At 43.0% G+C, this 24,772-nt stretch overlaps 1 protein-coding gene across 1 annotated transcript in view; it reads right to left on the reverse strand.

Annotated features, from left to right (window-relative positions):
* Window positions 1-24,772, reverse strand: part of LOC138299452 (serine/threonine-protein kinase 17A-like) — a 113,218-nt gene that overhangs the window by 12,987 nt on the left and 75,459 nt on the right. The window contains exon 3 of the mRNA XM_069237708.1: window positions 7,545-7,689. Within this exon, the coding sequence (XP_069093809.1) occupies window positions 7,545-7,689 (145 nt within the window). The remainder of the gene's footprint in view (window positions 1-7,544; window positions 7,690-24,772) is intronic.

A 24,772-nucleotide genomic window follows, 5' to 3' on the forward strand; every position in this document is an offset into this window, starting at 1 on the left:
CAAAGCTCATTTGAGCTTCTGCTCCTCTTGACAATTGCCCTCCTGCAAATCCTTCTTTACTGGCACAAAAATCTTAAACAAGCACTGGAAAAGCCAACAAATCTACGACTGCCAGCCTTTAGACTTTGTCAATGCTTGTTTTGTCATGGTTTCTGCAAAACTTCATTATTGGGGAAGGTGGCAGGCTCTCATCAAGCTATAAGCAGAAAAAAAAACAAAGCAAAAAAGTTGGCTGAAGCCATTTTTTTTTGGTCTCACGTTTTGCCACAGAAGTCACTGACACTTAAGGGAACTACTTCACATAAGGATGTGCTCCTCATGAAAGAGCAGGCTGTTGTCACTCATGGAGAAGTTAGCCAATAGTTGAAGGGGACTGCCCCACTGCCTCATGCTAACTGATGTAGCTGGCTGAAGAAAAATGTAATTGACATAATAACAGACCAATGGAAGAAGAGGGCTTTCTGAAAGCCCCTGTAAGTATATATTACATTGAAGTTTAGTAAAATAAAAAAAGGTCTTGTCTAAGGCCAGACTGAATAGAAAAAAGAAATACAAGGAGGTGTTACCCTCAATGCATTGAAGCAGATGATGTGGAACAGCCTCAACCTGGCCAACTATGGCCAAAATCAGCATTGGCTCAGGAAGGACCGAAGAACACGGTTTGATCATCGACACTGAGAAGGCACTGAAAGATAAGCACTGGAGAGAACTTATTTTTTTTCTCCCCTTAAAATTAAGTACAAGAGCTTTGAGTTTTTCTTCAGACTCCTCCGCTGGTGTTGCGTAGTCTTAATTCCGCAATATCCCTTTTTCCATCCACCGTTCTACACTACCTGTCTCTTTAGCTCATTCTTGCAGGTTATTTTCTGCCACGGCCCTCCGTTACTATAGTCTGATCTTACTTTGCCTCCTTGTTTCTCCCTTTTCTGCTTTCTCGCTTTAGCTCTGGGTCAAAGTCTGATGCAAAATAAGTCCAGGTCTACAAAAATGAGCACTAGTGCCGATCACCTGCAACCACCAGCACAAATTAGGCACTTGGATGGCTGTAGTAAGACAAAATGAGCTTGTTGAATAGTGACGGATGCTAATTGTACCCACCAATCAAACCAAATACAGGAACCAGAGGGCTGCATTCTTCAACACCCGCATCCACACTGATTTACACAGAAGCTGTGGCCATGAATGAAGCTCTGTCCACTACCCATCACAAACACCATCAACTGAGGCCCATTTTTGTACATCTCCGATATTTTGCAAAGCAACATTTGCGTGGTCCCTCCCTATTATGCCACTTCCGATGACGCAACCTGTTTTTTCAAGAGAATGCGCCCTGTAAGTAAACCTAAACCACATTTGTGCTGTCTTGGACACTTGAAAGCTGCTTGATTAGCAGCGCTTTAAAACATTTATTCTGTCACCATGTAAAGCAGCCCCGCTAAGTTTCCCAGGTCCATGCGTGATATGCTGCTCTGGTCCACGCTTTTTTCTTTGAATTCTGGGACTTGCAGTCTTGTTTATTCCATTATAAAACGGGAGTATAAGTCACTGAATTCAAAGGAAACAAATCTGGACTGAAGCAGTAGATCACGCATGGACCTGGGAAAGTTGGCAGCTACGTTAAAGCTGTGAAAAAACCTCACAAAAGAGTGCAGACAAAATGGCAAAAAGACCCGAGGCTTGTCATGTACAAACAGAGGTTTAAGGCCCTAGAAGGCCACCATTACATCTCAGCAGAACCAAGGCAAATGGAGGATCCTCCACAAGCTTGCACCACGACTTCCGTATTTGTCAAGATTTAGGCCGATATGCAGGCTCAACGTTATTCTGATCTTGGGCCCTGTGCGCAGACCTTGTGGTCAGGTAGGGTGTGCGGCCTCTGCTCCTCTTATTGCTTCTTTCCAACACCGTTGGCGAGCCACGCGAGAGAAACGACTCCGCCGTGCAGCAGAGTGCGCAATTCGGCCGCAAGTACTGCGCAAGCTCTGCCGGCGGAGTGGAATTTTTCACCCATCCCTAGAATTAGGCCTGCCACTTCCGTTGTGGAGATTTGGGCTGCGCCCACCCCTAGAGTCAGGACCCCCGCTCCTGCTAGGGAGATTTCGGATGTTCTTAGTTAAACACGTTCTCTTTTTTAACAGGTTTTTTCTCAAAACAACTTTACTTCATGTCTTTGTGGGTGCTTTGGAAGTGATGTAAAAGTACAAATTTGGTTAACATTTTCTCGGTCGGATTTATCTGATCAACATTAGCATTCAAGTCCGACAAGCAACCTGCATCATTTGCTTGGTGCTGCGCTGCACTAGGGGGCATTTAAATACTTGTGAAATAACCAGTCCCAGTATCTTATAGAGAGACATTGCATTCATCTCCTAGCAGCATGCTACGCTATCCAGCAGCAACATATTTTAAGAGAGTTTGGCAGACAATATGTGAGCTTTTAATACGTTTTTTTTTTTGCCCGTTTTCTCTGCAGGAGAGATCATTTTGGCAGCTACTCTCTGCAAAGTTCATCCAACAAGAAGCAAATAATTACACGGAATATTTAATTTTAGTTTATTTTAATAAGTCCAATGAGCTGCAGAGTTTGTTTGGACTATTCAAAGGTTCTTTCATGGGGAGGGAAGACCGACTAATTGTGCGAGAAGTTAGTCAGCCTTAGGAACACGTGCTTGAGGCTTCTGATTGGTTGATCTAATTTAAGGCAATTATTTAATTCCCATGAATTATGAAAAATAATTAATGGATATGACTGCATACAACCAGCCACACTTACGCTTGTGAAGCGTGCAGGACAAGAGCACCGTCACAGATCAGTAAACACTAATTGGCATGTTCACTGGTAATTTTATAAAATTCCTTCAAGCAACAAAGTGTTTGTTGTCTCAAATATATTCTTTGGCCCACCGAGTATGATACAATATTTTAAATTCATGATTTGTAGGCTTGATTCTGCTCACAATGCAGAATGAGGAAAGCAGCATCACCAACATATCAAAAAAATCCTACTTTTGGGAAGGCAGGGAAAGTGAGCAGAGAGGGGGGGGCCTTGTAGCAGTCCATACACAAAATGCCCCGTTTGTAAGATAAGAAAGAAGTAAACTTGAGGATTGTACAAAGTGTAGTCCACCTTTCACATCACCTCCTCACACACAACATAGTGGTGTTTCTCAGGGTTTCATCACATCCCCTCTACTATTCAACATCTACCTAACCCCTTTACCAAATCTGAGAAAATCATACAAACTCATCTATTACAATTATAGCCTGAAGACCTCTACAATTCACAACTCAATGACTGTCTTCTTGCCATAAACACATGGATGATGAATAACCATCAAAAGCTGAATACCACAAAGACAGAGGTTATGACCTGCGGACCATGTCAAAAGTACAAGCCTACTGCCACATGGCTTAAGGAACTTCAAATCTCTCCAAAAACAACAAGAGAAGGTAGACATTTAGGAGTAACCAAGGATTCAGACGAATCCTTGCTAACAATGTCACAAAGAGTGCCTTCTACACAATGCAAACACTAAGGTGCATCTTCCTATATCTTGCACACCAACAAACTGCAAGACATCCTCATTCTCCTATCTCCAAACTGGACTGTGCCAACAGTCTATACCTTGGTGTACCTGCATTAATTATATGCAAAATAAAACTCAATCAAAATGCTGCTGCAAGGATTCTTCTCTGCCTTCACCCAAGGGAATGCATGACTCCAGTCCTGCAAACGCCCCACTGGCTACCTATGGCTAGAAGAGCGATGTTCAAGGCATTCTGCATTGTCCACAGAGCCTCCCAAGCAAAAGGACCGCTATAACTACAAGTTAAATTCATGCAATATAAATGAAACCGAACACTACACTCCAGGCTTGCACCACATATTAGACACATCATCATAAGAAATCCTTAGGAGGTACTGTTTTTTTTTAGTACAAGTCGACAAACTCTGAAACTCACTACTAACCAACATTAGACACACTAAAGAGTATAGACACTTCTGAAGAGAGTTGAAAACATGACTATTTCCTAGACAACTGCACCACTCACATCCCGGCAACAGAGCCCATAAAACACACCAACACAATCCTCTGCTTACAAACCACGAGTTGCAAACATCTCAACCTGAAAATTGCTCTTTATGTGCAGGTACACCAAGAAGGGCGGACCTATGGTTTGCTGTGGCATTATGGAGTTATGTACTTGCATATGTAACAGAGTTGGACCACAATAATACTAAAACAATAATACACAGTGGTCAGCAGCAAATTATACCTCTTAAATTAACATAAGACATATGTGCTATGAGGGTTGTCCATCACCAGAACTGAACAGCCAAAAGAACAGACATCACCAAATGTTCAGGCATGGAATAACTGAAGAGGTCTGTCACACATTTCTGGACAATGTGGAGGACTTTAATTTAGTCCACCATTGCCCGCCCCAACTATATATCCAATCTGGCCCATCCCAACTCATCTCTCTACTTCGTTCCCCTCCAACCATGCTAGCTTAGGACAACTATACACAAAATCTCAGACTGGACAACACAGAGCAGCAACCAAATAAGCATACTGTATGATATGAAATAACAAAGGAACCTGCAGAGCTGTTCAAGGTTAACAGGATGCTGAAAACCATAAAGCTGTGCGTCTGTCTCTCACACTTTATCATCCAACACACTACTATGTACTGGGTCCCATAGCACGATAACCGCACCTCTGTTGTCATCACACACAATATGGAAACGCTTACCACATAGGATCAAAACAAAGATATCCTTCCAACCACACACCCTACATGGTGTACCATGCTACCCATGTAGGCAAGCGCTTCAGCTTCCCACATTGAGGTAGTAAGAGCTATATAAATGCTGCCATACAATACAGTGCAATTTTTAAAACAGAGCTTAACATCAGCTTTTACTCCTCTTCTTAGTGCTACGGGTTGTTGTAGATAAAGGAACTCAGACAAGAGGCATTAAAAGTGATTTGCACAGGGTCACACAGTTGGATACATGCAATTATCTTTAGAGGCTCTCTCCAGGTTGAAACTTTGAACCTCAGTCTTTGATAGGGGCAGACAGTCTAGGATTTTGTTTTAGGGTCACCCCTTCTCAGTCTTTTGCTGGGGTGCTGATATACCCTCTCCTGGTCAAGGGTCTGCTTTTTTTTTTTTTTTTTTTTTTTTTAATCTTCCCTGGGAAAAGCACTAGCACCCCCAGTGCTTCGTTATTCTACCTTCACCATTGTGGGGCATTTTAACCTACATCTGGAGCATGAAATTAACCCTAGGTTATGAGTTTTTTGATACCTTAAGCCATCTTGGATTTTGCAAAATGACATCAGGAGCCACACATCAGGAGGTCACACCCTTGAATGTATCTGCTCCAAAAATATTGAGCTATGTGCAGAGTCCCTTAGTTGGTTGGATTACTCGCTCATTCCATTTAATAGTAAGCAGGAACAGGTCTATTATTTGGTTTGGGTCCCCTCAATCTGATGCCTCTATTACCTTTAGATGGGGTAAACTTTCAAAGGATCCCAATTTTGCAAAACAGCTGTATAACTATACTCTTTGAGAACAGCAAAGATCCCAGTGGAATGGAAACTGGCTGTGGTCAAACCCCTGAAGAAGGCGGCTCATTTAGATCCCACTATGTTATTCAGTTTACGTCCTGTCTCACTGTCACCAGCTTTGGGTAAGATAATCAAAAAACTGGTGAACACCCAACTAATTACCTCTATAGAAAGAGCTAAGGTATTGCACCCTCAACAATCTGGATTCCGTCCCAATCACTCTACGGAATCCGCCTTAGTGGAAGTAGCCGATACATTAAAATGGACACTGGGTGCTGGTAAAAATGCTCTACTGATCTTATTAGATCTATCTGCAACATTAGATCCCATCTCTCAACGTATCAGATTGTGGAATTATAGGACCAGCCTTCTCCTGACTAAAGTCATTCCTCAGCAGCCGAAGACAGATCGTTAAGCTAGGCCCATATTTTTTCAGAAGAATCCACCATCACGTTTGGCGTCTCGCAAGGCTCCTCTTTGAGCCCTATTTTATTTAATATTTATATGGCTCCTTTAATTTCACTAATTTCTTCTTTTGCTATAGATATTGTATCCTATGCCAATGATACCCAGTTGATAATATTATTGGATAAATCCTCACTGGGTTCTGAGCAGAATTAAAAAAAATGTCTAACTGCTACCATCCAGTGGATGCATAAGAATCATCTGAATTGTATGCCCTCTCAATGAATGCCCCCCCCCCCCACCCACCCCAGCTACTGTGGAAGTTTTTAGAAACCTAGGGGTAAAATTTGATGTTTCTTTGTCCTTACGACCACAGGCTTTGTCAGTAGCAGGGACTTGTTTCAATTTAATTAAATCTCTCAAAAATGGTTTGACCTCTTGTCCCTAGCAGCAAGAAAAAAAAAGTTGTTTGTGTGCTTAGCTCTAGGTTGGACTACTGTAATAGTTTGTATGTGGGTTCTTCCAAGCACACTATACACAACCTACAGATGGTCCAACATGCAGCTGCTAGAACAGTTCTTCAATTACCCACCAGATCATCTGCCTCTGCTGCCTTAAAAACTGTATCTTGGTTGCCAGTTCACAAGAGAATCATTTTTAAAGTTCCTCTCATCACTTTCTGAGTCCTTATTGCTACTGGTCTGAGACATCTTAAAGCTAGGTTAATTCATTATTTTCCTAGGAGAATTGAGATAATCACAAGCAAACTTGCTTAAACCTCTGGTTTTTAGAAAACTAGATGTGGTAAATCCTATTCGGTTCCTGGCACCAAAGCTTTGTATTCCTTGACTAGACATTTATGGATTATAACTGAGGAAGCTATATTCCGAAAACAGCTTAAAACTTGGATTTATGAGATCCCTGATACACTATGTTATTCGCTCATTCTGTGAATAGCTGGTATTCAACAGCATGTTTCTCTTTTAAAGATTTTTTTGATTCACTTTAGTGCCAGGATGCTCCCTTGGGAGGGACAATAGCCCTTTATAAATGCACATAGAAATAAAAAATCCTGGCTTCCCTACTGGATTAGAGCTCAAATGTCCTGGTTCCACAGTCACCACACAGCCAATAGACAACATATGGCTTTCTTAGAATGACCAGCTTTATCAGCTCCATTCACGTTCAAAGGCGCAGTTGGTTAACCTCAGGTGCAGCATGGAACAGCCTCCAATGATAAGCAGAGGATATGACCTACCACTGCATGTTCCACAACAAGATGGCTTATCAGTGCAGCTAGTGCCCTGATAAGAGTCAGGACACCCAGTCGAGAATCAGGTTGGGACCATGGGTCAAGATACTAACCCATGGCTAACCGTCGTAGCCACAAGGCCATGTTATTCTCCATTTTGTTAGGATGCCTATTGTGACCTGGCGTCCTGAAGTAGCCATAAGCAGATATGTCAACAATATAAGAAAGACCATCACAAAACAATCTGCAGAGGAAGGCAGTCGCAAAACATGCACAAGAACACCTGCAACTGGGCCCATCCATACCTTAAGATCCAGGTGGACTACATTGTTCTTATGGAGGTAGGACACACCATTCAGGATCTGCCTGAGGAGGCGGATGACGTCCTTCTCCGTGAAGGCCTCGTCATGGTCGGCCACGCACTGGTGAAAGATCTCTCCTCCTGCGGCACTGTGAGGGAAAAGGGTTGAAAGGTTAGTCACTGGTCACCGGGAATGACAGATTCAAAGCATGCAACATGGACAATGGACATTCTCCACCTAGGTGCATATGTACATAACACAACTACTGCGTCACAGAGGCTGTCGCATTGCGACTCAAAGAGACAGATTTACAAGGGCAGACATAGAAGTTTAAACTGTGCTACTTGGAATGCACCCCATTTGCACACACACAACCGCGTGGGTGTACACACACGAAACTTTCTTCAGGTGTTTACACGTCTATTTTGTAAAGCACTGCTCATATCCAAAGTGTTTCTTGGCGAACATTACACTGGTTTATTGTTTTCCAGCTCATTACTGCTCATCTTCTCGACCTTGGAAAGGTGAAGGCCTCGTGGGACTGTCAGGATTTGAACACGTGACTGCGCAGTTTCACACAGGACTTCGCAGAGTGTGCATGAGGTCAATGAACCACCAAACCAGCATTTATATATGTGAATGGGTACATGGGAATCACATGTACACGCAAAGGTAGTCAGACTCTTAGCTGCATTTTTCAGGTAGCACAAGTGCTCTATTGTGCACTTTTTTTCCCCACATACGTCACCCTTTTCAACACAACCTACGAAGACTGGAGAACTTTGTCACACTTTCTACATTACGTATAGAAGATCATTTTTGTAAATAGACAAGCATGCAAAGTGCATTTCGTAATGTTTGTTAAAGCCAAAAAAAAAATCACTTTGTACGAGGTGCCCACATTTTTATTACATTTGTCTGGAAACTTATCTGACCCTGACCGACTCGTCCGCTTTAAGTCCAACTTCCCGTATGCACAAATGTTGCACGTAATACATGTGTCCCAGTCGGAACTGAATGCATACGTTGCATGCAGAGATATAGGTGGTGGGCGGGCTGGTGGTGGAGGTTAGAATTCAGAAGAGTATCATATTTTTACATTTTTGCTGCAAGGACTCTTTGAAAATGAAAGTGTTCCTAAAGTTAAGTGGTGCAAGACAACCTAGTTACACCCTTTAACTTCCATTCAGTTGTAAATAAATGCTAACTTGTTTATATAACACAGTGTTAATGTTAGTACCGAGCCCAGTAAAAAGCATCCCACGGCCCTATGTAAAGGTCAGGAGGGCCGCACGAGACCCAGGGGCCCTTCTCCGAGTACCACTGGGCTAAATGGCTATCCCATCACTCCCATCGGGAAGCTGCTCCAATACAACTCTCATCATCTGCACCTTTTGCCCACCCCATGCTTTCAAATTAAATCCTAGTTGAACCCATCATTACTGCAGTTGTCAAGGTACCCGAGGCGCCTTCAGTAACGTAGTTCGGCTGCAGAAAATGATTTAATACTAGCCCGGAGCATGCAGTGGCAAGAAAGGTAATGGAGAGGCGCACACCGAACCCCCCTACTGTACAGGGCCAGCACCTGACGGTGAATACAGGGGAGGGGTTCGCTTACTGCAGCACAGAAAAACAGGGTGGGGCAAGGGGAACGACTCTAGCCAGAACAGGCCTCTGGGAAACTCATCTAAACGCTCAGCTTTTGCTCTTTCAAAGACAAAATTGTGGCAAGGAAGAAAGAAACAAGTTACTTACCCGTATCAGTAGTTTTGCAACTGGACTGAATTGGGAAGAGATTAATGCTGCAAAAAAATAGAGATCACACTACCTACACTATGTTTAACAGTGAGCAGCGCAACATGCAATATTACAATTTAGAAACTGCACCAAAAAATAGGAATAAAAAAACAATTACTTTGACATATTATGTTGTGTTTAAAATAGTCAGTTTCAAGAAGGAATTTACAGGGAAGTTCCCAGCTGGCCTCCGATTGTGCCAGCTGAACTGCTGGGAGTCACGTATGTAGAGTGGAGGGAGAGAGACCTCTTTCACTTGACTGGCGAGTGGTGGGAATGGGTGAAGGTCAGGTCCCAGAGCGTCTTCCAGGATGCAAAAAGAGCTGCTGCACAGGAAAAGAAGAGTGAGTTCAAGAGGCTGTAAAGTAGACTGCAACAACTTTTCGAACTCTAGCTCAGGGGATGAGACGTGGACGATGAACTGGAGGAAAGCCGAAAATGGCTCCCAGAGCACTTCAGGGAGGAATCTGGGAAAATCATTTTCTGAACCAGAACCAAGAAGGACGAGAACTGCAACTTGTTCTATTTTATGAAACTTTACTCAACCCACATCACGCTGGTAGAGCTTTGGGACCAGGAAGGAAACTTTTAAAGTGGGAAAGAGCAAGTCACAAGAGTCTTTTGTGGCAAGCTTTACTCACCGAAGTCATCGGAGAGATCCCAAGCAGACAGTTTTCTGGAGGGCATCTCAAAGACACTGGACCCAGGAAGAGAGAAATAGAGCCTGAACGTGCACTTCACACCACGCTGGAAGAGCTGCACTAGGCCTCTACAACCTTCAAGAAAGGCAATACACCAAGAAGTGACTGTCTCCCAGTGGAACTTTATGTTGAATTACGTAAATGTAAATTAATGTAATGTATTGAACATGTGCAGGGAAAAGGTCAAAGGGACCGCTTGTGCACATGTTGTCAAGTTTGTTACCTACTACTTATCAGAAATGAGGTTTTCATGAGAGGTAGTTGTTCGTATCGGAACCAAACTTGAATTCCTGACAAAAGGGAAAAAAATCCCTGTGTTGAAGATCATACTTTCAGGTACACCAGCTGATGAGGGTCAGTTCCCGCATCTACTCTCTGCACTTAAACTGAGACTTTGAAAAATCCCAGTGGCCGGTCAAAAAAAAAAAACACCTTTCAAAACTGTAGTGATTAAATTTGTTATCTCTCAAAAAAATTCTCAAAAAAATTGCTAATAATATTGCTAAAACACAGGTAAGATGGTATTTTTGGTCACTGCTGTGTGATAGCAGGGCCTGGTCTCCCATACTTTCAAAGGGGCTGTTGGCTCCCAGGGTCTGGAAAGGACTTCTGGATATTGTTTCAAGTCCACAGTTAGAGACCTCAACTTGATTCCCATGCCATGCTTTCTATTCTTTTACTTACAGTCCTGAGCTTATAATGAAAAAGAAAAAAAAAAAAAACCTACGTACGAGAATGCTAAGAAAATAAAAACAAGCATTTGCAATGCAATGGGCCTTGCATTTGCTCGAGTTAGAGGCATTAGCATTGTAAACTCCTAACCGGACTTTTCTTGCCAAAAACTGAAAATGAAAAGATAAATAGTTTCATATAAGCGAGCTGACGCCCGCGAAGCACACACACAAAAGGAAACAGAAGTTAGCTTGGAGTGAAACATATTGGCAAAAGTGCAATTATCCAAGCTACCGGCAAAAGTGCAATTATCTATTTAACAGGATCGATGTCATGCAAAGCGCGCGACTACTGCCCAGTGAGATTGCGCTACCTACGAAACAAAGAGAAAAAGTAGTCCAGAAACCATACGGAAAACAGAGCGTCGTATGTTTTCAGTAGTTGGCCGGTGCGCTCGAGGAGAACTAAACACCGGAAAAGGTATGACGTATGCATGCCTTTCACTGATCAAATCAAGCGAATTTTAAAAGGCAAGCCCACGAATCAACCAAAGTGATGGGTGCGGTTACAAGCCCGTAGAGAGAACAGGGACAGAACGCTTTTTGCACTCAACCCTAATAAAAGCCATGACAGGACAAAAAGAATTAGAAAAAATTAATGAGCAAGAACACTTACACAGCACACAAGTGTGGCAAGCCACCACAATATTCTAAAAGCATGTCCGCATTATTATGCATAACATTTTAGAACGTCTTATAAGCTTGGGACGATATGAAGTAGTAGATTCAGAAATTAGGACAGGAAAGTGTCAGACTAAGGCTCTGAGCTTTTAAGATGAAGGTCCTGGGTTCTGCCCAGCTATGGTGCCCAAATAACATTAGAACTCGGGGACTAAATAAAAGGCATGGTGGTGTCCTTTACTCTTCCCTGAGCCACAGCCTCATTACAACAATCCTTCTCCCAACGAAGCAGGCCTTTTATACATGCACACAGCAGTGCCAGACTGGAAACCAAAATCGACTCTGGTAAAAATCTTCGAACCAGCTCCATACTGCAGGAAAGCGATAAGAATGGGTCTTTGGGGGGCATGGCTAGCTCATATCAGTCCGTACAGCTCTAAAAGCACAGTCTGCCTACATGGGAATGCCAGAGTGGTAAATGGCCAGTCTGGCCCTGGCACACACGTTTGAGGCAGACGGACCGACACTGTTGGGAGCTTGAGGCACCTGGACCAAAGGTATGAAGAAGTGGAGTACACAGGCAGAGTGAATGATAATGGGACACTGGGATAGAATGTACTAGCCTAGGGGACATCTGAAGAGCTTGGGGCTTCTGCAATGGAAGTATGAGCAGCTTGGACAAATAACAGACAATAAGATGTGCTTGAGGCTCAAGCAGAAGCAGCGTGAAGACAGCTGATGCATAAACAGGCTGCGAGGTGCAGGAACAGACACTGAGGTGCTTGCTGCTCTGGGAGAGGCAGTGTTAGCTTTACAGCAGAAAATGAGGTCGTTTGGGTCTCAGTATGGCAACTGGGTATACACAGTCGCACATCAGTTTGTTCCACACATAACCAAGTGTAAGACCCTGAATCGCAAGGAGATGCAATGCAAGCAGTTTGTGGCATGTGGAAAGATAGAGGGAGAAACTTGGAGCCCAGGTAAAAACAGTGAGAGGAGCTTGGAGCACAAGAGGTAGTAGAATTAGACACCTGGAGAGGCACAATTTAGAGGTACAGCTTGGAACATGTAGAGAGGCAGCGTGGGGAGCATAGGTCCCATGGAGAGGTAGTGTGAAGACCCGTGGGTCCCATAAAGCTGTAGAGTGAGGCACTTAAATCCTATGCGGAGGCAATGTGGGGAGATTGGGTCCCATGGAGAATCAGTGTGGGGAACCTGGGACCCCTGGAGGGGCAGTGTGGGGAGCCTGGGACCCCTGGAGGGGCAGTGTGGGGAGCCTGGGACCCCTGGAGGGGCAGCGTGGGGAGCCTGGGTGGGACCCCTGGAGAGGCAGTGTGGGGGGCTTGGGTCTCACAGAGAGGCAGTGTGGGGGGCTTGGGTCTCACAGAGAGGCAGTGTGGGGGGCTTGGGTCGCATGGAGAGGCAGTGCAGGGAGCTCAGGTCTCATGGAGAGGCAGTGCAGGGAGCTTGGCTCCTATGGAGAGGCAGTGTGGGGAGCTTAGGTCTCATGGAGATGCAGTGTGAAAAGCTTGGGTACCTTAAAGCGGACCGTTTAATCAACATTAACTAGTTCATCTAACATCTCACAACTCTATTGTTGTCGTCCTCAGAAAAGAGAAAAACATTGTCGACTAACCAGAAATCAAGTTAATTTCCTTTCAATAGAAGCTGGTTGTATATAAGCAAAGGTCACAGTTATACAGCACATCTTCTTTAGAAAGCAAAGATGGGGTGAGGATTTCCTACTGCCGCAATGTAAAATTAGAGTTGTAGACTGAGATTTTTGAATGTATGCAATGCGATTCGCACCCTATAGAAACTGTGAGCCATACAGGCTACCTACTTCCAGTTGAGTACTTAAGACAGTCGAAACCACAATTAGCCAATGTAGGTCCTAGAAATTATTATGCTCAACAATCACAATTTAGGTTCACTGTATCTAAATTTATCTCATTTGCATGGATCTAGCTTACCAGGACCTACATTGGACACCACTATTATACCACAGCCTTCTAGAGATTTGTCTATAGCAGCAGTCCTCAACCTGTGGTCTGCGCCCCTCCCAGGGGTCCAGGACACATTCCGCAGGTGTGGGCCAGCAGGAAGGCATTTCTCCATCTGGGGCCTCTCAATATTACTTCCGATTATTACTTCCTTTGTGCAGCAGATTTAAAAGAACTGCAAAGTGCCTTGTACGACCTGCAGTTTTCGGGGAAAAATAAAAGCATCAAGATAACTCTGGTGATTAACGTACCTGCTGGAGCGAGGTGGGAGTTTTGTCTAGTGGAAGTTTTGACTAATCTAAGGTAGCAAGGATGGTTAATATGCCGCTGCAAAGAACGTGTATCATGCAAAAAAACAGTACTTCATGGTCATAGCACAGTGGGTTACTGCTTTTGTCACAGAGATTATTTTCTTACGGTGCAGTTCATAAGCTAAAGTCGTAATCTAGCACAGTGAGCTATGAACTGCCATCAAAGAGCTACCTGCAAACTGCATGACACAAATTATAAAGTTATGTTTTCCCCCCAGTCTTTCATTATCCTTTTGCTGCTAAAAAAGGTTTGCTTGTATAGAAATACATTCTTATTATTAAAGTCAACGCTAACCACTGTGTTAAGTTCTCAATCCTGAGATTGTGCTTCTTCAGACCAAGCACTCTTAGAAAATGCCTGCCAGTGTGGATGACATGTGAATCCTACACCTTGTGGTCCCCTGTAAAGTGCTCCGACAACCTACACTGGTACGAGAGGTGCTATAAAACAAATAAATTACATGTGACAGAGGTTTTGGAGAGATGAGGCCCTTATGGCTTTACTTTCTTTTCCTACCACATATTTATGTGAAAAAGCTTTCCAAGATCCTATGTTCGTAAAAAAATAAAAACAGAAATTGCTTGGGAAATGTAGAATCTGACCCTAGAATTCAGCTTTCCTAAATAAAACCAAACATTGAAAAGTTAGTAGTCGAGATACAGCTTAACCTTCCCATTAAAATGTTTGATTTTGCATATTTCTTCAAAATGAAATAATTATATCTTTAGTAATTTGAGTATTTGCTTGGTATGTACTTGTTTGTGTATTTTTTTGGCGAATTAATGTTTAATGTTTCAAATTTAAGTGGTACAAATTGCTTGGGAGTCCCCGGTTTCCAGCAGTGATTTAGAGGGGGTCCTCAGGAAGCAAAAGGTTGGGAACCACTATAGTTCTGTCTAACAGCATCTGCCATGAGTGAAGATCTACACCTTGAAACCCCAGGACCTGCAACCTATCCCTTCATTTCAGTTTTGTTTGAACAACCTGAGCATACGCTGCGTGCCATAACAGAATATTTTTTTGTCTGCTGTTTCAGGTTTTGCCGCGTGCTTGTAGTGTACAGTAGCAGAGTACTGGATTGCTGCTCTCTCTGATCCTGTTTTGTCAGGACATGCACCTAGAAACAAAAGTTTCTTTCAGAGATTAAACTAACAAGTTGTCTTGGGGGCCTCGCCAGAGGCATTATGGGAACTTTCGAGCAACAGTTCCTGGCACATGTGGTAAACCATGGGTAACTCAAAACGTGCAATGAGATTCCATCAAGTGACTGGTGGCGGATTATTTTCCACTGCGCTGGAGTGAAAGCATGCGTCCTCAGTTCTCCTCTTGCAGAGATGCTGTGCGGAATCATTGGTTTTTCAACCACTTTAACCCACAAAGATTAGAAAGAAGTAGAGCCATTTTTCCAGGAACATCGATGATCTATCTGCCAAGTACACAATTTTTCTCATTTACATTGACCAGGCTTTAAGTGGTGGATTCTGGGTGGACACAGCTTTATATGTACCCTTAGGAATCAGTTTGTGCCTAGAAGATGCCCTACCAGGAGTAATGTTTGTGGCTGAAGACCTCTTGAGCAGGGGTGTCTGATTCTGGTCCAAGAGTGGCTGAATCAATCCAGATTGTCAAGATTGACCAAAAATGAGCTTTATTTCAAATCACTGTATGCTAGACACTTAAAGTGTCACTCACTACGAGTAAAACTCACACTTGGAGGTTGGGTCGAGGATACACTCAAAGCAGGGTACATACCACATCTGGTAAGAAAGTTTAGCAAACTGTTTTCAAAGCTCTTCTGTTTGCAAAACAGCTCCTGCGAGCTGAAAATACTCTGCAGCTATTTCAGATAGATGCTCTGGTTATAGAGCACCTTGGGCAATGTAGAAGCGTCTTTGGCACATCCCAGGGCTGCCCCACTACTACTGAATGCCACGAGTCCACTTTGGCGAAGTTCTAGTGTTTAAAAAAAAATAAAAAAAAATCATTTTACAGATAACTAGCTGCATAATTTATTATTTAAGTGTTCACTTCTCGTGTTATTACGGATGTCAAAGTTGCTGTGGACATCGTCTTATAACGTCACCGAGAATGTAATTAATACTTACACCTAAGAATTCTTAACTTGAGAGGTGGCCTTTATTAATGTATCTTTTATAGGCATCCTGAGAATCTGACATTAGTCCGGCTTCCTAGATCTATGCCGAGGGGCACTGAAATCCTGCGGCACAGAGGACGAAATGAAGCAGTATACATTACTGCATGAAGCGGTAAGAAACGGAAAATTGTGCGGCACAATGGAGAGTTGGCGTAGTCGGGGTCGCTGGAATTGCGCGATTCTGCAGCCATCGCAGTTTGCGCATTATTAAGAATATATTGCATTTCTCACGCATTCCAACACCCTGCATAGTGTTCAGGTTTTAACAAATACTGTTCTCTAATTCAAACGTAAAATGTTCCTATCAAACAACACAGTCCAGTGGCAGTTTATTTTTAAAGGTTAACTGGTCACCTTGTAGCTGCCCATTACTGCATTCGAGTTTTAATGAGGGGAAACGTCTGCCAAAGCTATGCTAATGTGTGTTAAAATGTCATAATGGTGAAATAATTGTGTCACAAAAAGTGCTGCTTTGACTACAGCTGAAGCAGTCTGCGTGCAGCTGTCCCGAGGCTCCCCTAAATGAAACCACGAGAGCAAAAGGACCCGTTAGCTGACGACGACCACTTCCAACGCGCCTTTTATTCTGAAATATTCAGAGGCCACGAGCGGATGCACCAGGAGCCACCGGCAGCGCACGCGCCGTTCCGCAGACCCCGCGGGCCCCGGCGCATCGGAGCCACCCCCGAGGCAATGATATTCCACTAATCCCCTGCCTGGGATTACACGCTCAGCAGCGACGCTGACCTGCGCTCCGGCTGTCCTCAGGTGGCCATGATTTTACAAGGTGACCCGTTAGGCAGCTCCCGCCGCCAAACCGCGGCCCTCCGGTTGGGCGCGGGGATTTAATCGGCTTTGAGCGTTTCCTGGAAACAGGTTTCTTGGCCGCGGCCTCCTTCCTGCGCTTCCCGCGCCCTGACCCTGCGTCCTTTGAAGATGACGTGCGGGTGCCGTCCACAGCCTGCTGAGGGCACAAATGCAGTTGAATACATTTCGCCTGTTCATGCACGGGCTGACTGCTGCTCCCACCGCACGAGGCACTTTCATACATCTGTGCTGCTCCTGAAGCAGAAGAGAAACGCACACATACTCTCAGTCTCCAAGTAATAGAAGAGAGGAGGGTTTACTATTCTAGCGTCCGTCGTCAAATACTTGGGAAGGGTTTGCAAACGGCGCAGTACTTGTGGCAAATGGGGCGAGTATAAACGAAGGCATACGTTTCAGTATGGGCGAGGAGCTTGAACAGACGGGGACCCCACGACTCTGAAATGCGCGGGTTCCACTTCTCGCCATCTACAACCACTACGCTCTTGAGCACAGAGGAAATGGCATGTGTTTTCCAGCCACAAAGAAGCACCTGTGCCTGGTCGCTGTGTCTGTGCAGGTCTGCAAGGAACGTTAATAATGGACTGCCTCTAAAAGACATGTTTATTGTTTAATATCACGGAAAGACGATTGTTTTGCAGTACAATGAGGGTACAAGGGCACGACCTTAGCGCCCTGCCATTTCAGCTCCTTTGCAGCAGATTTAGGATCTTAGGGTCTCACTGCTCAAATGGGTGTATTTTCTAATATTTATGTTTTTCAATACACTTAATTACTAGATTTTTCTCGCGAGAAAATGCCACTATAAGCGTCAAACATTTGGTTGTTGAATGTCACCCATGAGTATACTAAACTATGAAAATGTCACACATGCAATTTAAACCTTGCCAGCTATGCTGGTGTCTAAATTATACACACACAAACACTTTTCAATCATTCGTAAAAATTAGCACAATTCAAAGCATATGTATTGGTATGATATAATCTGGATCTACAAAGTTATAACAGTGACCAAAACGTCTCCAAGAAAGCAGTGTAATGCAAACACAACACCCTTTAACGTAACTGATTGCGTACTACATGTGCCCAGCCTCCCACGCTTCATAGATGCTGTAGGATCCGACTACCTTCACTGCTGCAGAGATATGTCTAAGACCATTTGAAATAAAAAAAAAAATAAAAAAAAGTTTCGGCAAATAACATTTGGAAAACAGAGCCCCAATGTCCCTGCTCTAGAAATCTGAACACAAAATTCAGACCACAAGGTTCAAGTAGGGTTGACTCAATATTTCAACCATCAATAAAATATTTGACAGGCCTGTGCAATGACAACTGTTATTGTTCACAAGTAAATCAACCAGTTTGTTTTGCACATCACCTAACCTGACAATATTAGCATATGAAGGATTTATTTTTATTTGATGGCACAATGTGCAATAAGTGGGAGATGACAAGTTCCTCAATCCCAGTCATGGAAGCATGAAACTTTAGGTGCACCAGTACAACTAGTCAACTTTCATTATTGGGGCACACCACTTATTATTCCCGAGACTAAAATTGTCAAACGTGTAAAAAATCCCCACTAGAAGTCTGCTATTCTTAATCACCTACCAGCCCTTCGACCTCACCCCAAATGTTGTTCCTTTCTCAGAAAAATAAGTGGAAAAAATCTGTGAAGAGGTTCATCTTATTTTCGGAGAAAGCCAAAAAGCAATGATGCAGTTCATGGATTTTTATCACGCAGAAGCCATTTTTACAGATTTTTCCATCCTTCACAATTATTTTCATTGTAGAAAAAAGGAAGGGGTAGGGAGGACACTGTTCAAAGAATAGTGAAATATGCATGCAAAATCCCACAATTTATAAAACTCTAACCAGTAGCCAGATGTTCGTAGAGACCAAGGCTCCCCATTTCACGTGAAGGCTTCATATCAATGTTCTACTGTTTACACCGTCTCCTGCAACGACGACGATTACACCTCAAAAGCTTCAGAAAGCTGGCGCCTTTCATTGCTGCGGGACTCTTTCGATTCATCTATTAATTTCACTAAATCTAAATGGATACTGTTGTATCAGCACTGAATAGTCCCTGCCAATTTAGAATTTTACAGTTTAATCATTGTCATCATTTGCTGCTTGGTCACTCTGCAAATGGATTTGTGAAATTCGACAGGTGTGTTCTACGGATTTAGCACTTCATACAAAGAACCCGAAGAGTTTTCCATTACCACTCAACAGGAGCGTAGCTTGGTCAGTAAGATTGGGGGTACCTGTACCCAACTATTATCCAGAATATACATTTATAAGGGTGGGGGGGGGGGAAGGGGATGTGACACCCCAGGCACCCCCTGAAGTTATGCCCCTGCCACTCAGCTCTTATGTCCATCATCCAGCTGTTCGTCTAGCCAAAGCCCATGGTAAACATTACTCATTGCCTCGCCAATCCCGATGGACGGAGGGTAAATAATCTGGTGGCCTTCATGGCAATCGTCGATGCAACCTCTATGCCACGAAGCTGGCCCTGCTCCTGAGGCCGTCTCCCGCAGGGCTGTGCCGGGGCAGGTTGTCTGGTTCCAGGTGGGGCGAGGGCTCTTCTGAACCGGGTGCTACACAGTCCCATTGTTCACCCTTCTTAAGTGCTTTTCATTTTTCTTTCATCAAAGCCTTGAGTCTGCCAAGGTTTAAAAATTAACCGCGTCTGTCGATAGCGTATTTCTGTCACAGTTCCAACTGGCACAGGCACTATTTGCCCACACTCCCTGGGAGAGCTAATGCATGGCATCAGGTCTTTCAAAAAACAGAACAAGAGCAGGGGAGAGTGCAAAACATAACAATGCTCTGTATTCAATGGTCCAGCCATTAGCAGACCATGGGGCTAACCTGAGACTTGAGAGGCGGCTAAATATAAGGTCTCAGTGCCACGATGGGACAGCGGTAGTTCCGCCACTCCAAGAGGGGTCCCAAGTGCCTCCGAGCCAGCGCGATTAAATCGAAGCACTAAGATTTCCAGATCTGACCAAGTGTTGGCAGGACATCATGCTTCCAATCTTGGGCTTGCTTTTTAAAACCCATTGTTATCCGGGCCCTTTTGGGAATTGATTCAATTGAGCAAAACCTGCTACAATTCCCAGAATGCACCAATCTGTTAAGTGAGAGCCCAAGAATGGAAATATGGTGCTCTGCTGCGATCCATGTATCAGCAAAGAATCCCAAAATAATGAAATGTATTTATGAAGCAGTGATAATGATGTACCCTTTTTAAGAATTATATACTACAATGGAAACATCTCAAACTACTGCCACTCTAACATTAAACCGATCAGAAAAACTACCTCTACCCATCACTAACCAATTCTTTAATCCTAACACAAACCTTCAACAGAGCCCTACATACAACCTAATCACAGCCTTAAACAAAAACTTTACACATTAGCCTAATACGGTTGCAACCCAAAACCTATAGTTAAAACCTCATCACTCCTAATCCCAACCTTCGGCACAATCTTAGCACAGCCCAAATAAACTTAACTTCACTCCGAACCCATCAATGTTGAAATCATTAGGAACAGAAATAAATCCTAACAATTCATTATCATGTTTCCAATAATGTTAATTAGTGCTAATAATACAATTGTTCAGTTTCAGCATTCACCAATCGCTCCTTGTTTTTTTTTTCATATTCACCTGCCATTCTCCTGATATGAAGCAAACCAGCCCTGGACTGGTGACATTCAGTCGTCAATCGGCTAAAATGTCGGCTACAGCCAACATTTTAGTTCAGCAGCTCTTAACCCGGGGTATGCAACGCCTACTTAGGGGTTCTGCTACTGTTTAAAAAATGAATGCTAGCAGAATAATAAAGATATATATATATATATATATATATATATATATATATATATATGCAAAAAAAACGTACAACTTTAAAATGCTCAGTAATAGAGAAATGATTTAAAAATAGTGGCTAAAAATGGAATAGGTATCCTTAGCTAGATTCGCTGGAGCAGTGCAAATATAGAAATCAGAATCTAGAGTGGGGATTAGTGACCTCGAAAGAAGCCTGGTATGCACTGTCGACAAGACAGCATGCATCGGGAGCAAAAACGCCTGGCATATCACTGCCTTTTGGAAACAAAACCAAATTATGAAAGGTTCTAACATTTACAATGAAATGAAAATATTTTTTTAAATTTTTTTTTGCTTGTAAATTAAATACAAAACTTAATTCCTGGTTTAAGGTATACTTATGTCTGTGTTTTCGTGCAATTATTTTGAGGCTCAAAGTGCAGCGCGTGCTTGAGAGTCCTCTGTTGCCAGTAGTCATTCAGGAGGGGTCCACATAAGTCAAAATGTTGTGACCTGCTGCACCAGTGCATCCTGTCACCCAACTTAAGATTCATCTCCAAAACAAAGCTTCAGTGACTCCCCACCGAATGCCCAGCAGACAATAATAAAGGAACAGCAGAATGGGGCTGACCCAAAGTCCTACCTCTCTCTCTATGTTGGAAATAATGGGTCAAGCCAGACCTAAAAAGAGTACAGGACAGATGCAAGAGCCTATAATCTCAAGAAAGGTGGCATCTATTTAGGGTTTTTTTTTTGGGGGGGGGGGAAGATATTAAAAACCAGTGGTACTTGGGGTATGTTTTAGGATATACCATCTTCGAATGAGGGAGAGTTTGGGAAACAGTTTATGAGCACTGAAACAGTCCGATGGGAAGGTCTAGTAGAAATCCATCAACACAGGTGCAAGAACGCACACCATTTTTCTTCTGCCTTGTTCTACGTATACAAACCAAACTAGTGAATTGTGTTAACCACTATATCATTCTCAGGTATTACCCCAAAAGGTGGGCCTAGCCTACCCTCTGATATGACCACTAATAACTGCTGCCACCTGCCATTCTATACACCTGGTACAGAAACACAGTTCATATCAAACACTCTTTGGAGAACTTTCACACGCTACAGTATTTCCAAGCGCCATTGTTTTAAAAAACAATGTCATAACATTAAGGTGCTTTCAGTTATATAGAATGTGTGTTTGTACGCACTTTAAATGGAATATTGCCGACGAAAGACAAACGTATATATAATAACGAAATAAAATCTATCTTTTAATGAGAACACCAACTTAAAAAGCAGAACTTCCGGTTTTCAGGCAGGCAGACTTCCTGTTGGGATATGGAAGCGTAGGTTCAGTCTTCCAACAAAACAGCCAAAAAGAGAGTCAGACCCATTCTGTGGAACTTGCATCAACATGTCATATGTTGCTACATGTCAAAATGGGATGTTCCACCTCCTAAAACTGGTAGTAGCGCCTTTCGCCAAAGTAGTTCAAAGTAAAAAGCAATGATAGTTTTTATCCTTAGCATACCCTCTATTTTTTGTTTTTATTATTATTATATTTTTTAAAAAGGGTGCACTCTCAACTGGGCCCAACAAAAAGGGTCCTGATAAATTAGCTAGCGGAGGGGTTGGCTGGGCATACATGGTGTCGGGTCTTTTACACTCTTACGAGAGGCGGATCAACAATGTTGTGACAATGTTCGATTCAGCACCACCACTGCAGTTATTTAAAAACATCGCAAAAATAAGTGATTCCAGCGGCTAAGAAGGAGAAGTTATAACAACGAAGGAACAAAGATGGCTGTTCATCCAAATGTAGAACATAAAAAGGAGTCCGTAAAAGTCTTTTTTTTTTTTTTCCAGAATAAAGCTCTCAAATGAAGACAACAGTCGCCCAATTTTTAATGTATTGATGATAAAATGGAACTACAGAATACAATATTCGTACTTGTGCTTCTTGCAATGTGAAAAAGCGTGTTAATTAACAAAATAAATAAACATTGGTACTGATTTAAGGCTAGTCAGATGGAGTAGTCAGTCAGTCAAACCAGCAGGGGATCGGAGTCAAATTTAGAGATGACCACCAGACCAGTGGTCAACTCTTTACACTGACCGGAACCACCATCAGGGCAGTTCCTTTCAATATAAAAAACGTTTGGTGAATGACTATCCACCAAATGTGTCCATGTATTTTTGTTTTTCTGAATGAAACTCCCCAAGCAAGATTTTGTTTCCGAAAAACAAAATAAACAAATAAATAATGACCCCCACACACCCTGGGAGTTTTCTTCCACAGTGTGGGTGTTATCTTTTTCCAGTAGCTCTCCATCAGGATTATCCTTATCACAATGGATAGGAAATAAAAAAAATAAAGACATCACACCATCCACCATAAGTAAGAAAGGCAGTGTAATATCCTTCCTCCAACAGCCACGTACTCCACTGGGCCACTGGAGGACATTCTCCACCCCCTCCCCCATTCAACAGCGCCAACAAGGGTTTCATAGATAGAAAGCTTAAGGTATGCCCATCTGTAAATGAGATGGGCAGACAAGAGTTTGGTGGACAGGATGCTCCGTCACATTTGTGAACGACTACTGTGCCTGCCAAATTAAAATAGGAAAAAAAGGGAGACTAATGCATTTGAATGAAGGCAGAATAAGATTTAAAAACAAATCCTATTGACTGAAAGGGTGACTGGAAGTCGATTTTCTAATGAGAGGATGGTAGATATCCTATATAACTAAATATCCACCTTCAAAATGTCCTAAGAATGGAGAATAAAATAGGCTTATAATAAAGGTATTTGTGTTGGCGTCGAGCAAGATGACTTTGGCGTGATATGGGCTCTTAAGCTGAACAGTTTCCTTCTAGGAGGAGTCAGGAAGGATAACAGTGTAAGGTTTCTCCGGGAGTTGAGGCAAGATGGTGAAGATATACAAAGAGAAAGGCTCTTTCAGATGAAAATACAGAGATCAGCATTTTGGTGCAGATCACACTACGGTATTTATTTCTCAAAAATATCTTTTGCACGGATATCAGATGACAAAGGGATATTGGAATACAACACTTTGGTTGTGTATCCCGGGCACAACCCAGATACTGACATTCAAAGATCTAGTGCATCAAATTTGTCCTTTGATCGTAGGCTGGCGAATAGAGCCTTGCTTCTTGTGTCGAACATCACCATTATGATGGCCATTCACCCTAGAATCTGTTGACATACATGCTCCGTGACAAAGGCCTTGGCTCTGCACAACAGGATAGAAAACGTTCTGTCAATGACAAATATTTCACTTCAATCCTATGCCACTACTGCTGTCTCAGCCCTCAGGCACGCTTCAGCTCGCAGAAGCAGACAAATGAAGCCACCACACCACCTTGAACCGATGTGCAGAGAACATCACTATCCAACATTCCAGATTTGACAATAATGCCTCCGAAGACCATTGCCGCCTCCAATCAGGACCCTGGACCTGACAAATACATACTAAATAAGCACAACAAAATCATTGATGTTCCAAAGGAGAACTGTATGTACCTTAACCTACCTTTCAAAGTGGGCTTCTTTTAAAAAGCCAAAAGGTATCTCAGAAAATTTCTGATGATGGAGGACTTTTGAGAGTGTTGCTTGAAATGTCTCGACAAAGGTGCTTTTCATGTTCTAAGCACAAGGGTATGAAGGAAGGCATGCATATGTCACATTATGTGATCTTCTATATGATGCTGCACAGTTGAGGGCTCATCTAAGGGGTAAGGTTGGCTTCCCGTGGTTAAGGTAATGAACATGGATTAGAATTTCTATTATTGAAATTTGTTAGTTGCCTTATTTCTGGGGGCCCTGGTCTAAGTAACAGAAGTTAACACTACTTGGTTGCTGCATGCATTTAATTCAGGTTCGGCACAGGGGTGTACATTTTAATACCTTTGCAGCACTACCTCTTACACCCCACCCCGTGCACTGGTCCAGACTCCAGATGAGCCCTAAACTCTCACACTCCTGCTTTTAATGCACGATCTTTAACCACTTCACGGACTAGAACGTAACTCCCCAAAAAACAGGTATTACTGCCTCACCCTCTGCTCTATGTGGATTTACAAGATGCATCCGGAGGCCATGAACACTAGGACTAATCCAGTATCTGTTCTGGGAAACTTTGAATTGGTGTTCATTTCACATTTGACCTCTAAACGTGAAACAATCATACCTACTGCATTCATCTAAGCAATCTTCACA

The sequence above is a fragment of the Pleurodeles waltl genome, chromosome 6, assembly GCF_031143425.1.
Source record: "Pleurodeles waltl isolate 20211129_DDA chromosome 6, aPleWal1.hap1.20221129, whole genome shotgun sequence".
Taxonomy (NCBI): Eukaryota; Metazoa; Chordata; class Amphibia; order Caudata; family Salamandridae; genus Pleurodeles; species Pleurodeles waltl.